At 36.6% G+C, this 14,606-nt stretch overlaps 1 protein-coding gene across 4 annotated transcripts in view; it reads left to right on the top strand.

Moving 5' to 3' along the window:
* KLHL2 (kelch like family member 2) overlaps nucleotides 1–14,606 on the top strand; it is a 61,676-nt gene that overhangs the window by 34,407 nt on the left and 12,663 nt on the right. For all 4 annotated transcript variants that reach the window (XM_086611470.1, XM_086611469.1, XM_086611472.1 and 1 more), the window contains 2 exons: nucleotides 3,260–3,422; nucleotides 14,296–14,405. In XM_086611470.1, coding sequence (XP_086467596.1) covers nucleotides 3,260–3,422; nucleotides 14,296–14,405 — 273 coding nt within the window. The remainder of the gene's footprint in view (nucleotides 1–3,259; nucleotides 3,423–14,295; nucleotides 14,406–14,606) is intronic.

Genomic DNA, 14,606 nt, shown 5'->3' with positions numbered 1-14,606 from the left:
GGATTTTAAAACAAATACTTGTACCCGCTCAGAGTCCTTTTTGTCTTAGTGGAGTTGGAAAGGTGTATTTGGCATGGCAGGTGCACTCAGCCTTGAGAATAGGACTGTTGCTGTGGGAAGGAGAAGCAGGAGAAGGTAACCAGGGAATTGTCTTCAAAGACTTGTAAGGGTTAAATGTTCTGCTTCAGGAAATGTAGCAGTCTTTCCAAGACTCGTCACCATGACTTTGACACAAAAAATAGAATACGTAATTTCTTACTTGCCATCTGTAATAATCTGTTCAGTTTCTTTGATTATAAAAGCAACAACTGCTGTGATAAGAATACGTTTTCATAGAATAAGCAGTTGGAGATTTTTTTTTCCCCCTCCCCCCCCCCCCCACTGCATTTCTTGCAGTACAAAGCAGTATGTGTATTACAGTATTTTTGATCTTTAAAGGAAAGTTAGGATACCCTCTACTGGCTGGTTTTGGAAATAAATCTGAGCTATAGTCTGAGATTTGGAGTCAGCCGTTGGTTAAACTTAATCTGTGCTGCAGTTTTAATATATTTTTTTTTTTTATGGGTTGAGAGGAGTTTGGGTTTTGGTGTCCCCCCCGCCCCTGACTTGAGCAGAGTGAATCTGCCTGTGATGAAACTGTGTTTTTATCACAGGTTGTTACAGCTTCCAAGCTAACAGTTCTATAGGTACAAATAGAAATAGCTAGATGTTATCTCAGCTCTTGTTGCCTAGTAACCAAAGCCTGATGTATAATTTCAATGGGATAAACTTCATGCACTTTGACTCTCTTTTCCTTTTTAGTAGCAGAATAAACATAAATATATTTAGATTTAAATGTCTTATTGTCTGATAAATAAAATGTATTGAAATCTGTAACTTTACAAACTCAATTACAGTGATTTAAGAGCTGATGTAAATTTCCCATAATGAAGAGTGATCTTCTAGTTCTTGTAACGTTACTTCACCACTCATATGAGTGAGCAAGTGTCTCAGTGTGACTGTGCATACAAATCTTAAATGCTTTTCTGCATACCAGTCTCAAATGTCACCTTTCCATTTTGTTTACTTTTTTTCCCACCTTTACATTTTTGTTTTGGTGATGATTTTATGTATTTTTCTGCTGAATCCATTTAAGCAGTCAAGGATTGTTCTCAGAGGTATTTGCTTGGTTATACTGATAACATGCCTAAAATTGTCTAGGACTGTGTTAGAATTATCTACTGAAGTTGTAAGCAGGTGTGAAATGTTTGCTTCATTGGGACAAGTTGTGTAAATAAATGCTTATGTTAGATTTCTAGCCCTGATTTTTGGTATGTAATTTCATATCTTATCCTAGAATTCACTTATCAAATGAATTATCCACGACAGTGTAACTAATCATACTGTAGTTCTAGTAACAGAAATTATATTACTAATATTGCCTTCACATTTTCATAAACACATGCTAAAATAGAATGAGTTCACTGTACAGTTTTAACCTTGTCATGAGTAACCTTTAAGCTTACTAAATTTGCGTCCAATTGTGTGACGTTATTTGACACTCGTGCCTATTACATATAGATCTTCTCTATTTATTTTGTTAGACTTATTTGGTATTTTCAAGGATTATCTAAGATTTAAACTAGTTTTTAGTTATTTTGCTTAGCAGCAGTCTCTATCTCGGTGCAATTACATGTATGTTTTTCATTAATTTCTCTTTCATTAACAGTCGATATTCAAAGCAAACTCTTGTTGAAGAGATGATCCTTCTTTATTGCCGTCTGTTTGATAGCTGAATGTGTAAAACAGAGGCTATAGTGGATTATTTCTTCAAATTAGGGGTTAATATCTTGAGGAACAGAAAGATGGTTTTCAAGCAGGCTTCATATATGGCAGGCAAAAGGGAGAGGAACAGCCATAAATAGTAGAAGCACGACTAAAAAGTGAAGTTTAAAGCAGACATTAGCTTTATAAGGTTGTATCACCTGAAGTCCTTTTTGTTTTAGTTTGGGTCATAACTGTTAGTTTCATTTCAAGAAAAAATTCTGAAGAGTAAATAATAACAGCAGCTCTTTAGAAGCCAAATAGATAGGTGCTTACAGAGATGATGGCACATCTTTGATTCTACAATTACAAAGATTAAAACTTCCTCCAAAGAGCAATTAAGTATATTCTGTAGCTTTCATGTAGTAAGTGTTACACAGGTTTCTAAATTGTTTTACTCTGCTCTTCCAGCGCTCTTTTTATTCTTCTAGTTTTCTTCTTTTTGACTCTCTTTAATTCTACTCAAATAATTGTTTAAATAAAGTGCATTAACAAGAGTAGTGCAGCCATTGTCTTTGATGTATTTTTTGCTTATTTATTATAGACAAAGTCCTGTAGTATGTGTTTCTCTATATGTGAGTGAAGAGTTGTAAGGCTTTGGTGTTAAAATCTTGCCTCTTGTCATCCACTGAAGATGCGAGCTAACATTAATTTCGCACTTGAATGTTCTAAAATAGAAGTCTTATTAAAATAACTGTCCAAGGCACAGGAAACTAAAAAATTGTGCAGAAGAAATTGTAGATAGCAGTATGGAATTTTGCTCAAAGGCACAATTATAATTCACCTAAATCTCATGTTTAAGTTTTACAGGGAAAATAAAAAAATGTATAACGTACATTTTAAGCTCTTTACTTTTTGCTTGTTTTGTGAAAGTTGAAGGACAAATATGTCATTTACACTAATTCCTTACTGATACGGATTTTTAATGAGTTATAGGATATTTTATATGCTCAGGCTTTTAAATGTATGAGTTGTCATTCTTCCAAGACGGTCACAGACTTCTTCGGAAGCTGAATTGAGTCCTTACTGGAATCAGTTGCATAAAGATGCTTATTATTGATGCTAAAAAAATGGTACGATGTCCAATGATTGTAGGCAAACAAGATTTACATATTCTATCATGATCTAGAAAACTTTGATTTAAAGAAGTATCTAATGCCGAAGGTTTGGAAATGAGGTGTAATTGTGGAGTGTTGGGAACAGTAAGAAGGGAACTCATGAATGAATATTGGGAAAAGTTTACATGAAGTGTGAGAAGTATAATCTGTGGAATAATTTCCCAGTGAACACAGTGGTAGAGATGTTGCTAGTTATTTTAAATCTTAAATGGTATTTGCAGCGCGGTAAAATCATGTTCCTCTCCGTTTTAGTCTTTTATTTTTTTAATGGATTATTTTCTTTACTTTATTAACATTGAGAATACTCTTGTGTATTAACCACCTGTTGCTTCTTGTAGGTGCTGCTCCCAGCAGCTGGTCTCTTGCAACTGCAGGATGTGAAAAGGACTTGCTGTGAATTTTTGGAATCCCAGCTTCATCCTATCAACTGCTTGGGGATTCGTGCTTTTGCTGACATGCATGCATGCACAGATCTCTTGAACAAGGCCAACACGTATGCAGGCAAGTTATCATTAATATAACATATAGCTTGATTTCTCTGTGTGTGATGTACACACACGAGTTCCGTGCCCGCCCAACCCCACCCAAAGCAAACCGAATTTTATCCAGGATATTGCAGACGTGTATCTTCTGACGAAGAGTGTGTTTTATATGAACGTCTTCGAGAGAATTAAAGTCTCTCTGGCTGGAACATAGTTATAATACGCACAAAGGACCAGCATCTTCACAGCCTATCAGGGCCATACAGGGTCCGAGCAATTTGAAATCCAAAAAGAAGCTAGCTTGCTGTTTAAAATTTTGCACCGTCACTTGGGGGAGGAAATCAGGAAAGAACAACTAAAATTCTGGCAACTGCCACAAGACAAAGTCTGAAAGAAGTACATGGGGGAGGAAAAGACAAGGGCATGGGGAGGGGCTATCTGCGTCCCCTGTACTGCACTGGCTAAGAAGCAATAAACGTACCATGAGTATTGTGTTACTGACTTGTCTTCTGAAAATTCTATTCATCTAGCCCAAAACTTGAAATTGCCTACTATAAAGGGTACCTGTAGTCTCATATGTCTATCTGGACAAAAAGTAGATAGTGGTGTATCTTCTAACCAACCATATAGCTCAACTGACAGAATTCTACTTTCCTTGTAAAAAGCACTTGCCATTAGATTCTTTCTCATTTTTTTTCCTGAAAAACACATTCATGGAATTCTTAGTTTTATTACTAGAAGGGCGTCATGGTCATCTTAAAGTCTATGTTAGTCATATCTGTAAGAGGACTGGCTCATGTCAATCTTGACATTTTTGAAAATTAGGTTCACCTTTTGCTTGCTGTTGTGAATGAAAAAGCAATTCTGATTCTGAGGTGGAGTAACAGTAGTGTTGTAAGGGGTGACAGGGGAGAATAATTATTCCCTTTTTCTTGATGCTGGTGAGGCCTCAGGTGGAAAAATGCTGAACTGAACTTTTAAGACAGATGCAAACAGGCTGAAGTGAGTCCAAGGAAGTCTAACATGAACATATTAAGAAAACAGATTGACCTATGACAAAGACTGTGAGAGAAGAGAGTCCTTTCAGTCAAGAAACTAAAAAGCTAGGAGGCTGAGAAGGAAAGCAAATCTTCCTGTGCATAAAAATGACTGAGAATGAGTGAGCTTAACTTGTGAGGTATTTTTTTTAAAGTCATTTCATATGTTAAGGAAAAATCTAACTGTAAAAGTAACACAGATCAGGCAAGCTGTCTGTGGAAGTTATGAACTGTCCGCTGTTAGGCAGCTGTAAAAAAACTGGTTAGACTAACTTCTGATTTAGGTTGATCTAAACCGTGTCTGTGTGCAAAGCTAAATGATTTGAAGTTCTCTCTCTTACATTTCTATGATTCTGTGAAGGCTAAAATACTTTTTTTTTCTTTATATTACAAATACATTTTGTGCTGTTGCAAATTGATATATATGTAGCTTCAGAGAAAGTATTACTAAATTGGTAATTTTTAACATAATGGATTGAAACCTTGTTTGACTGCTTTTGATGCCAAGAAAGGTTGCATAATATAGATTAGTAAAAACTAAACAAAACATTGTGTAAGCTTGTAAGTTTGTATCATGAAAACAAAACTAAGGCTTTTAATTTGCTCAAGTTGCAATGATCTTACTGTTCTTTTGTGTGTCGAGTGCTTTTGGGTCTTGATCTTTGAGTTGAGACTGAAGACATTACACTGAGGAATCACTTTTTAATGGAAACTTTTTGTAGTGAACAAAAACCCCTGTTTTGTGGGGTTTAACTTACTAGCCAGCGAAGTAGTGTACTTTGATTAGAGCTTTGACAGTGAACATTCAGAGAGTGGGACAAATTTGTTTGGAAATTCAGAAGTCACAGGTTATCAGGGATTGAGAGTGACTCTCAGGTGTGTCTCTTTAGAGCTTGCACTATCTGCCCACTCACAGATCTTCCTGTCTCTTCACTCTTGGATGTTTCATTTCTGCTTCAGGTTCAACACAACCAAATTGCTTTCCATTGAATTATCTTTCCCTTCTCCCTGTCTTCCTCTGTCACTGGTGACTTTGTTGTTCTCCCAGTCATTCAGGGTCCTAAACTTGACAACTTCTAACTCTCCTCTGCTGTTTTTTCTCAACTTGCGTGTTCCTCTATTTCGTTTCTTCGCTCCCTACCAAATCTGCTCTACATCATGTCTCCCTTTTGCTGCAATGTAAATCTACCTCTGCCATAACTTCCTCTCTGTTTCTTAAGGTCATTTTACTACTTTTGCGATATTCCTTTTCCCCCTGGATCAAATTCCAACCTCTCATCCTTGGCTTTTCCGGCTCAGCAGTATTACCCTCACTTGAATCTTTTATTTCATCTCTCTCTCTACTACTTTTGGACTTGGAACTAACCTTCTCTTTCCTCCGTAATCAAACCACCTTCCATTTCTGTAACGTTCCTCCAGAAAGTGCTTTCCTTGTCTATGCTTCCTTTTTCATCATCATATTCTTGGAGTCCTGCTGGCTTGTACCACGAGCTGCCAGCTCAACTCCTACTGTGTTTTTGCTGTATCTGTGTGGTGAATTTTAAAGCAATGCACACTCTGTTCTTACTCTTGAGCTAAATATGCTGTGCATAGTCAGGGCGTGAGCTACTTCATTGCATTGCACTCTCTGCGCTGCCTTCCTTAATCCCTAGCACTCTGTCAGGCTTAGTACGAGAGCAATACAGAAAAGAGAATTAAAACCAAAATATCCTGATAAAACTGCAGAAAAAAACCCATATGATTGTATTGCTTTTCGTAATTTTTCTAAAAAGTACAGTGACCAATTAGCATTGTTAACAATTAGTATAGAGTTAAAACTGAAGATTTCCCTGAAATAGAGGACTAAGTGCTTCAGTTCATATGTCATAGTCCAAATAGTGGGCTTTTTGCTGCCTTGAGTAATTTTAGACCTCATGAAAAGAAGGATTTTGATGAATGCTTTCAGTTGCCTTAATTCCTAGAAAATGTTTTCTGGTATAGATTTTTTTTTTTTAATCCATTTCCAAGAGCTTATAGTATCTCTATCAAACAGATACTTCAGGAAAAAACAGAAATGCAGCAAGCTCATATGATTAGGAGTCTGTCAACAGAATCTTTTCTTGCTGTCTTAAGTGTGAAACTGAGGTGTACAGATCAGCCATACTTAGAAGTTTTTAGTCTAGTGAAATTGTATTCAGATTACTTATATATCAATTTAAAAAAAAAAATCAAAAGCTATTCAGGTTGGTTTTGAAAGTACTAGCTTTTGTAGTGAATACGGGAGATGTTCTAATGTGTATGTGATTGAATGACTGTGATAACTATATGTAGACTATTATGCAAAAGGTTTTAATGAAATCGTTTTGTCTTTGAATAATATCAAATCCAAAAAGCTAACGTATTTTTGACCTTTTATGCAATAGGAAGCTAAGCTTACATTTATTAACTAGAGTTCATGTTCAGATATTAATGTTTTAGGGAAGATATTTTGATATAGCTGCTGCTTAATTTTGAATTTTAATTTATTTTTTCCAACTCTGACTATGCCTTAGTAATTTCTAAACTACTTCAGTTACTTATAAAATCTTTGTTCAATTTAGTGGTTGAAGCTAATATTTATATAGATTAGTTTGTAGAAATGCAAAATCCAAGACCCTGGCAAGATCTTGAGTGCAATATTTGTTAAATGTGTTTGAGAGCACAGAAACTGTGTCCAACTTGTAACCCTCCCTCTCAAGGTCATTTTCTTCAGGCATCCTTTGCTGTGCTCAAAGAGGCTCTGCAAGCAGGATAGAGGCAAGTGAAAAGGAGAAGGAATCTACTTGTTGGCCCTAGCTGGGACTTGCAGGCTACTGGGCTGAGCACCGGCATGCTCAGCACTCCTGGTAAAGTGCCCAGGGAGGAAGGGTTGGCCTCCCTTTCTCCTTGGAACGGGCTGATCATCAGTGTTGCTAGCTTTTTGTCTGCTCACTCTCTGGTTTTCCTCTGTACAGTTGTAGACCTTTTCAGGTCAATGTTTTTCCTCTTGAATTTTCAAGCTTCTTACTGCCTGTATCAGAGCTTCTTTTTCTCCCTGTTCTTATCTCGAATGGCTCTTTGTACTTTGTCAAGGCTTTTTCTTACAGCTGAAAAAATTTTCTCAAAAGCCTAAGCCAAAGATAGGTGACTGTGCTGTTGCAGAATTAGGCCTAGTATCACAGATAGCTGAACTCCCAGGAGCAGGCATTTTGGGATTAAGGCTCTGGAAACTAGAATGACTGTAGAAGAGGATTATTAGATTGAAAAAATGGTGAAAAAATTTCCCTGCTAGAGAAAATGAAAAGCAGTTGGATGTTTAACTTTTCCCAGTCTTTATTTTGTTACACTCGCTATTTTGTATTTAGGAAAGAGAGGCAGGAAGATACTTCTGCTAATAGACAGCGATAGCATAAAACCAAATGGATGCTAATGTAGATCAGAAGTTATCAAAAAGTGAAACTCTGGAACTTCCTTCCAGTGGGAGTAAAACCCCAACTTTCATTAAAATTGTAGCTTCATAATCTTGTGGTGGGGTTGACCCGCCTGTAGCAGAGTGTGAGATTTCTATAATTTCAGAGAGTCATTTATATGCATCTATGATGCCTACAGAGAGATCCGAAAATAGTGGACAATTGATACAGACCACTTGGAATGAGCTTCTGTTGCATTTAAACTTTGGGATGCTGTCTGTTCTCGTGATGTTCCGGAAAGCAGCCCTACTCTGGGTCTTGTTGTACTTGCACAATCAGGGACTACAGATTGCTGAGGCCTCTCATCCTTCTTGTGTGAGGATTCCTACAAAGAGTATGTGGCATGAGTGCTGCTAGTTGATAAGCATCCGTCCTCGGTTTTAGTCTGGGATACCTCTTAGATAGTCTTAACGGATGTTCACAAAATAACAATTGTTCCTGAGAATATGGTGCATTTTATAGTTGTCATAATGTTATGTACAACCTGAAGATAGATTGGTAAAGCCTTTTAATGAAGAGGGATGTGCCATCTTGGACTAGAGACATACTTGCCCAGTGCTTAAGCCTTGACATATTTCTTAGTCGTAACCGAAGAATAATGATATACTTCCACACACCGCATAGGCCAGTACAGCGTTTAGAAACATTGGATTACTGGTGGAAGAAGTGTCTTTTGAGGACCAGCTTTACACGGCAAACCTTCTTGGCTTTTAGCATGATGCTGAGGAAATGTCGAAGAAGCTTTTATTAGGGAATCTTAGCAGGTGTTGTGAAGCAGGGATTGCTGTGTTGCACTTAACTGTGGGATACAGCGTTCTTGATTCTGATGCTCTGAGTCTAAAACTTTGAGCCCTGACTAGACTTGGAAGCATGCGTGTCTTCTGTAGGCTATTCTTGTACGCATTCGTATGCATGAGATTGAAAGGATGTAGTTAGCAGAATCGTCCTTATGATTCTATTCTGAGTAGCAACGTCTGTTGCTATGCTTCTGTTACCTTGGCTGCTATGAATTTCATGGTGTTCTCAAAAGCAGTTATTTAAGCATAAAATTGACAAGTAAATATATATATATTTTTTAAAAAAAACTGATTCTGCAATGTTTAGCTTCTGCTGGTTCTCCAACTGGCAGAGCTGGTGTCTATCCCTCCAATAAAGCTGAGGTTTTTACTTGACCAGTGCCTTATCTTAGGCCATTAGCAAAGACCTTTTGACTCAAGCCAAAAAAACCTACAATGACATTGTGAATTGAAGCAATAATTTTAAAAAACTAATTCTTGCTAAATATTTTTGGTTTAAATATTTTTTTTCTGCTTGAGAAATTGTCACTGTTCTTTCCAAGCTCCCATGCTCTGCATTGCTCTAAAACAAGATGTTATAAATTCAGAAAGAAGCTACATTTCTGGAAGGTTCCAGTTGGTTTTGTAGCATTGTCACATCAAAGATGCAGATACTCAATTTAGTTTATAAAAAAAAAAATCATAATTTGTTTGTTAGAATAGAAATAGTTGGCCTAAACTAGACAAAAGACATTTAGGAGACTTGATATATTTGACTGTGATTTTTTTTTTTTCCACACACTAATATACATTTAATTACTGTCAATACAAAGGTTTTTTCCCTTCTTTTCCAGCTGCAGCCTTTGACACTGATAAGCTCTGGCCATGTTTTTCGTAAGTGTTAATGTGGCTTTGGAAAGATCTTTGGGAGAAGGTTTCTGAAAGTGTACAAAATGTTAAGATTTCTAGAAATGGATATTAAGTGTCATCAGCTGCTGGAACACCTCAGAAAAACGTTAGAAAATGACTGAAGCCCATTAATGATGGAACAGAAATTTAGGCATTCTTCAGAAACGTCATACACAGAGCCAAACATTGACAACAGCCACCGTCATAAAACATGAAAAGGAGGATGGGTTACAGTCTTTTATTTGTGACCACCATGATTCTCTGAAAGGTTTTTAATCCGAGGGAACTTCAGCAGGCCTTTGCTTCTGTGTTTGTTCGTTCCATTTAGTAAAGGCTGTTAAGCCAGAGAAGGTATGACTGTAGGTATATAAATGAGTGAAATAGTGTTTGAATTAATCCACAACTGTTTATAGCGTAAAATGTCCTGTAGATTTCAGATGTAGTGTTCCTTCCTATGTTATTGAAAAACATAAAGTTAGTGACAGTATCTTTACGGCCAGCTAGACTGTGTGCCTTTCAGATAGAAGAGGTAGATCAAGCACTTACTGCTGCCATTTGTATGTAGAATACCCATCTCCAGGCTCATGATGAAAAATACCAAAAAGTGGTACTTTTATAGTTCCTATTATCTTCTTGTGGTCTCCACACTGACATAGTTTATTGTACTTCCAAACATGTTGTTACTAGCCTCTGTCATGTTGTTAAGAACTTCCTTTTTGTACTTTTAGTTTGTCCCTGAAGCTGAAGTGCCATCCTACTGGTACAGGGCAGACAAGGACAGATCTTTAGCTGTTCAGATCGAAATGGTCTATATCGGTTGTGAAAATGTGAAAATCTGTTTTTCATATGCAATTGGAACAGATATTTTAGAAATGCCCTAAAATGGAAAGGATTTTTTTTGAAGGCAGATTTTAGTTTTGATAATAAAGAAATAGGATTCTACTTGCTTAGGAAGTGGGAATTTGGGAGCCAAGCCTCAGCAGCTACTAAGCCAGCTTGTTTCCAGGCTGCCTGTCTCTGGAGCCAGCTGGCTTCAATGTCTGGGTAAAGTGGCAAGAAGTGGGGCAGGATTCCAATACGAATTTGTCAGAGTTGCACACTGTGTGCAAAATTTTGATTTGGAAAAAAAAAAAAGTATAGTGTTCTCTCACAAAAACTTCCAGCCTGATAGTTCTGTTTGCTTATCTAGGAGATATTAATGAAGAAAGAAGTATGCTACTTAATGCAACATAGAAAAGCCAAGCAACATTGAGATTTTTCAGGGGACAGATGCATGAAATATTTAATCATGTCATAAGTTTCATGATCTTTGATGTTACTATCTTCAGCTTATTGAAGCTTTCAGGATGTGAGCAATAATATGGGGTAATACAAACCCTAACCCAGAAGGTGAAAAAATACATGCACCCCCCAATACTATTTTTCTTTCATAATTATTGGAAAAAGAGGATCTAAGTGGGATTTTTGGAACTTTCAGTACTGAATCATTATTTCCAAGATGCTGATATCCTTCTTGGTAAAAGAAAGCAAAAAGTTTGCATTTCATAAGCATTATTTTTGTATATAATAAAATAATGCCTTCTATCTTCAACACTTGAACAGTTTTAGATAAATTACCATTGGCAGATTTAATTGTTGTTTTTGCATTTCCATGTTCTTTTTCAGTTTCTGATTCTTTTGAATAATCCGTTTAGCTGTAATTTCATCTGGCTTCTGCCAGAAGGTTATCTATCAGTCAGTCAAGATTGACGAGAGATCTGATTCTTAAGAGACAAGTGATTTCACCTTACTTCTTTTTTTGGTAACTGAAATTTATATAGCAATCTACTCTCCTATTTCTTTTTTTCCATAATTTATTCAGCTGAGGATTTGTTTCCAGGGATTGCTTGAGAACTTGAGCCTGTAGCTGTTGACTGAGTATTTTGTTTTAATTTCTCTTTTTCTCCACTCTTTCTTTTTTTGGCTTTCTTTTGTTTTATGCTTTAAGCTGACATCCAGTAAAACAGTCTTAGTTTTTGTTCAAGTACTGCCAATTTTTTTCAGATTTTCTTCTACAGTTCTCGTTGTAGCATGGAAACAGAAGACAGCCTGATGTCCATTGTACTACTTTGAAAATTCTCAACTTTTACTCTTCTGGTTTAGAGGCTGGATCTCTTCCTATTTAGAGCATGTCATAAATATAAATCAACTTTTGAAAAGCAAGGCTTTTGTATACAAGTCTATAAAATTGACTGGGTATTTTTAGTTTATGAAGCGTATCCTGTTAGATGTGATCCCCTGTTGGACTGGCTTTCTTAAGGAAAGGTGAATAAGGCTTCCGAATCTGATTTGTTTCAGGTTTAGATGAGTGTTGCTGCCCCTTTCTGCTTGCTTCCTAACTCAACTTCTGAGTACAGTTAGGCATGCTGTTTTGTGGCACTGTCACTTGAAATTTGGAGTTTATCATAAAACTAGCATATGCAAATTACCTTTCTCAATTTCTGTTTGCCATATGCAAATAATAAAATTCATCAGATACTAATTTAAATAAGTGTACCTTGGAAAATTCTACTTCAGCTTAAACTGCATATTTGTAGTCTGAAAAGAAAACAGACATAAAGATTTGTAAGGAGTGGAGAAGTAATGATGGTTTTACAAAAATCAACAGTATTTCTCCTCATCTTTTCTCTCCCATTGCCTGAAATATGGCAGAAAATACTATGCGTCCATCATAAGAGAATGCTGCAGAATTGGAGGGACTTGTAGTGATGATGACTGTGTGAATGAAAAGGCTGGTAGGATGAGAGACTGAAAAGGTGAGGATCACCTACTTCAGAGATGAATGCTAAAAAGGAATATAGAATAATGAATGATTTTGAGTAGACAGGTTACGGCTTTTGCTATCATAGATTTCATAGATTTCTAGGTTGGAAAAGACCTTAGAGATCATCCAGTCCAGACGTCCCTAATCCCCCATTAAACCATATCCCTAAGTAGTTCATCCACCCTTTTCTTAAACACATCCAGGGATGGGGACTCAACCACCTCCCTGGGCAGCCTATTCCAGTGGCTGACAACCCTTTCAGAGAAGAAATACTTCCTAACATCCAACCTGAATCTCCCCTGACTAAGCTTATACCCATTTCCTCTTGTTCTGTCACCCAACACTAATGTAAAGAGCCCTTCCCCTACCTCCCCACCATCCCTTCTCAAGTATTTGTATGCTGTAATCAGCATTAGAACATAAGGATATTAATTGAAAACTGATGAATGGTAAACTGGGTGTTAAATTTAGATGTGGGGCTTTTTGTTCAATGAGACTGGGATTATTACTATAGGAAGGTACTAAAGTCAAGAATTTAACAGGATTCAAGGGCACTGGACTGTATCTCACTAAACTTATTGCTTGATGAAATGTCATTAAGGTAAAATGTCATCATTCTGGCTACCAATCTCTAATCTTTCATGGTTATAGTGAGACCTTTATGGGACAAGGTTTTATTACCATATTTTTCATATACATTCTTGGACTTTTGTCTGAAGCAATTTATGCTGTTTCAAGGACAGGATGCTGAACTAGATAAAGGACAAGAATTATATTGTGCTGGATTTGTCTTTTTATGCTCTCTAATCTTTAGTTCAGTGCAAAGAAAAAAAGCTGTCATACCCTACAAAGTTGACCTGAAAAAATTAGACTTCTTGATCTGGATGCATTCAGCATTCTTTAACTCTTTTTTAACAGCTTAAGACTGTTTATCAAGCATGGAGTCTTAACTATAGTAGCACTAGTGGAGTGATAGAAAAAGCTTTAAAAAGTTCTTTAGTTTGTATATGTTTGATGACCTTCTTTTACTTATTCTAATTTTGAGGGAATTCTTAAATTCCCAGTAACAGTTGTTCCTTGTAACTTCTGTTAAGAATAGCTGAAGAGGGGGAAAATAACAGTTAACTGGATGGAGCTACTTCTTAAGCAACTGAATGGCTTAAAAAGCAATTTTAAGGAAGGGAGAGGAAACTGAATAATTGAATGACAACTTGATAAAGATACATGCTCTGTGTTAATAGAAAATGTCTGGTTCTACACCTAAAACATTGAATTTTGTCAGTTTTGTTTACTTTGAGGCATTAAAAAAAACTGAGGAAAAAGTACACATCTTCTACATGCATGTTGTAGAGATTGTGATATGTAATGTTTTTATGACCTTGGAGAAGCTCTGAGAAATGCAACAGGATCCAGACTTCTTGTTTGATTTCACCTACATTAGACTGCAAAACTACTGGTTAGTTCTAATGAATCAGCCATTGTTTATGTTGAATTGCAGGTTTAAAACATGTTCGTCAACAGCATAGAGGGCATGTTCTTCTCCTAGAATATTTTTTGCTGTATTTGTGTGTACAAACTTAGTAAAATGAGATTTAAGTAATTGTCAAGGACAAGGGCTGAGATGAAGCAATGCTGAAAATGGTAAATTGCTGTGATTGCTACTTTTAATATAATGTGGTTTAGTATTTCAATTATTTTTGATAATCTTTCAATATAAAAGCTGTTTGTGAGACCAAGCTTCAACCTATATGAAATGTTCTAAGCTAAAGTATTGCTTCTAGATATGACAAAACAGCATGCATATTGACTTGGTTTCCTCTCTCTTACCTCTGCTGCTTTAATGCTCGCTGTGCGATGCACTGAACACGGTATGTCAGAGCACTCCTTTTCCTCCCAACAGAACAGCACTTTTCCGATGTCGTACTTAGTGAAGAATACCTCAATCTTGGTGTAGAGCAGGTGTGCAGTCTTATATCCAGTGACAAACTCACAATTGCCTCAGAAGAGAAGGTAAGACCATCTGTATCCCAGTATTCTTTTTATCCTTTTGGGTGAGAGAGCGAGCCTGCTCTTGCTGCTCTTGTACACTTGTTTGGATGCGTTCTTTGTTTCCTCAGTGAAATTAGGCATGTATTGTTCTCATGTTTAAAGAATTTTCCCCAAAAGTCTTAAGGATTTTTCCCAAAAGTGTCATCAGTCTGATGTTGAAAA

Source organism: Tauraco erythrolophus, chromosome 5, assembly GCF_009769465.1.
Source record: "Tauraco erythrolophus isolate bTauEry1 chromosome 5, bTauEry1.pri, whole genome shotgun sequence".
Classification (NCBI taxonomy): Eukaryota; Metazoa; Chordata; class Aves; order Musophagiformes; family Musophagidae; genus Tauraco; species Tauraco erythrolophus.
The sequence above is the reverse complement of the archived record's forward strand: the minus strand, read 5'-3'. Positions and strand labels throughout refer to the sequence as shown.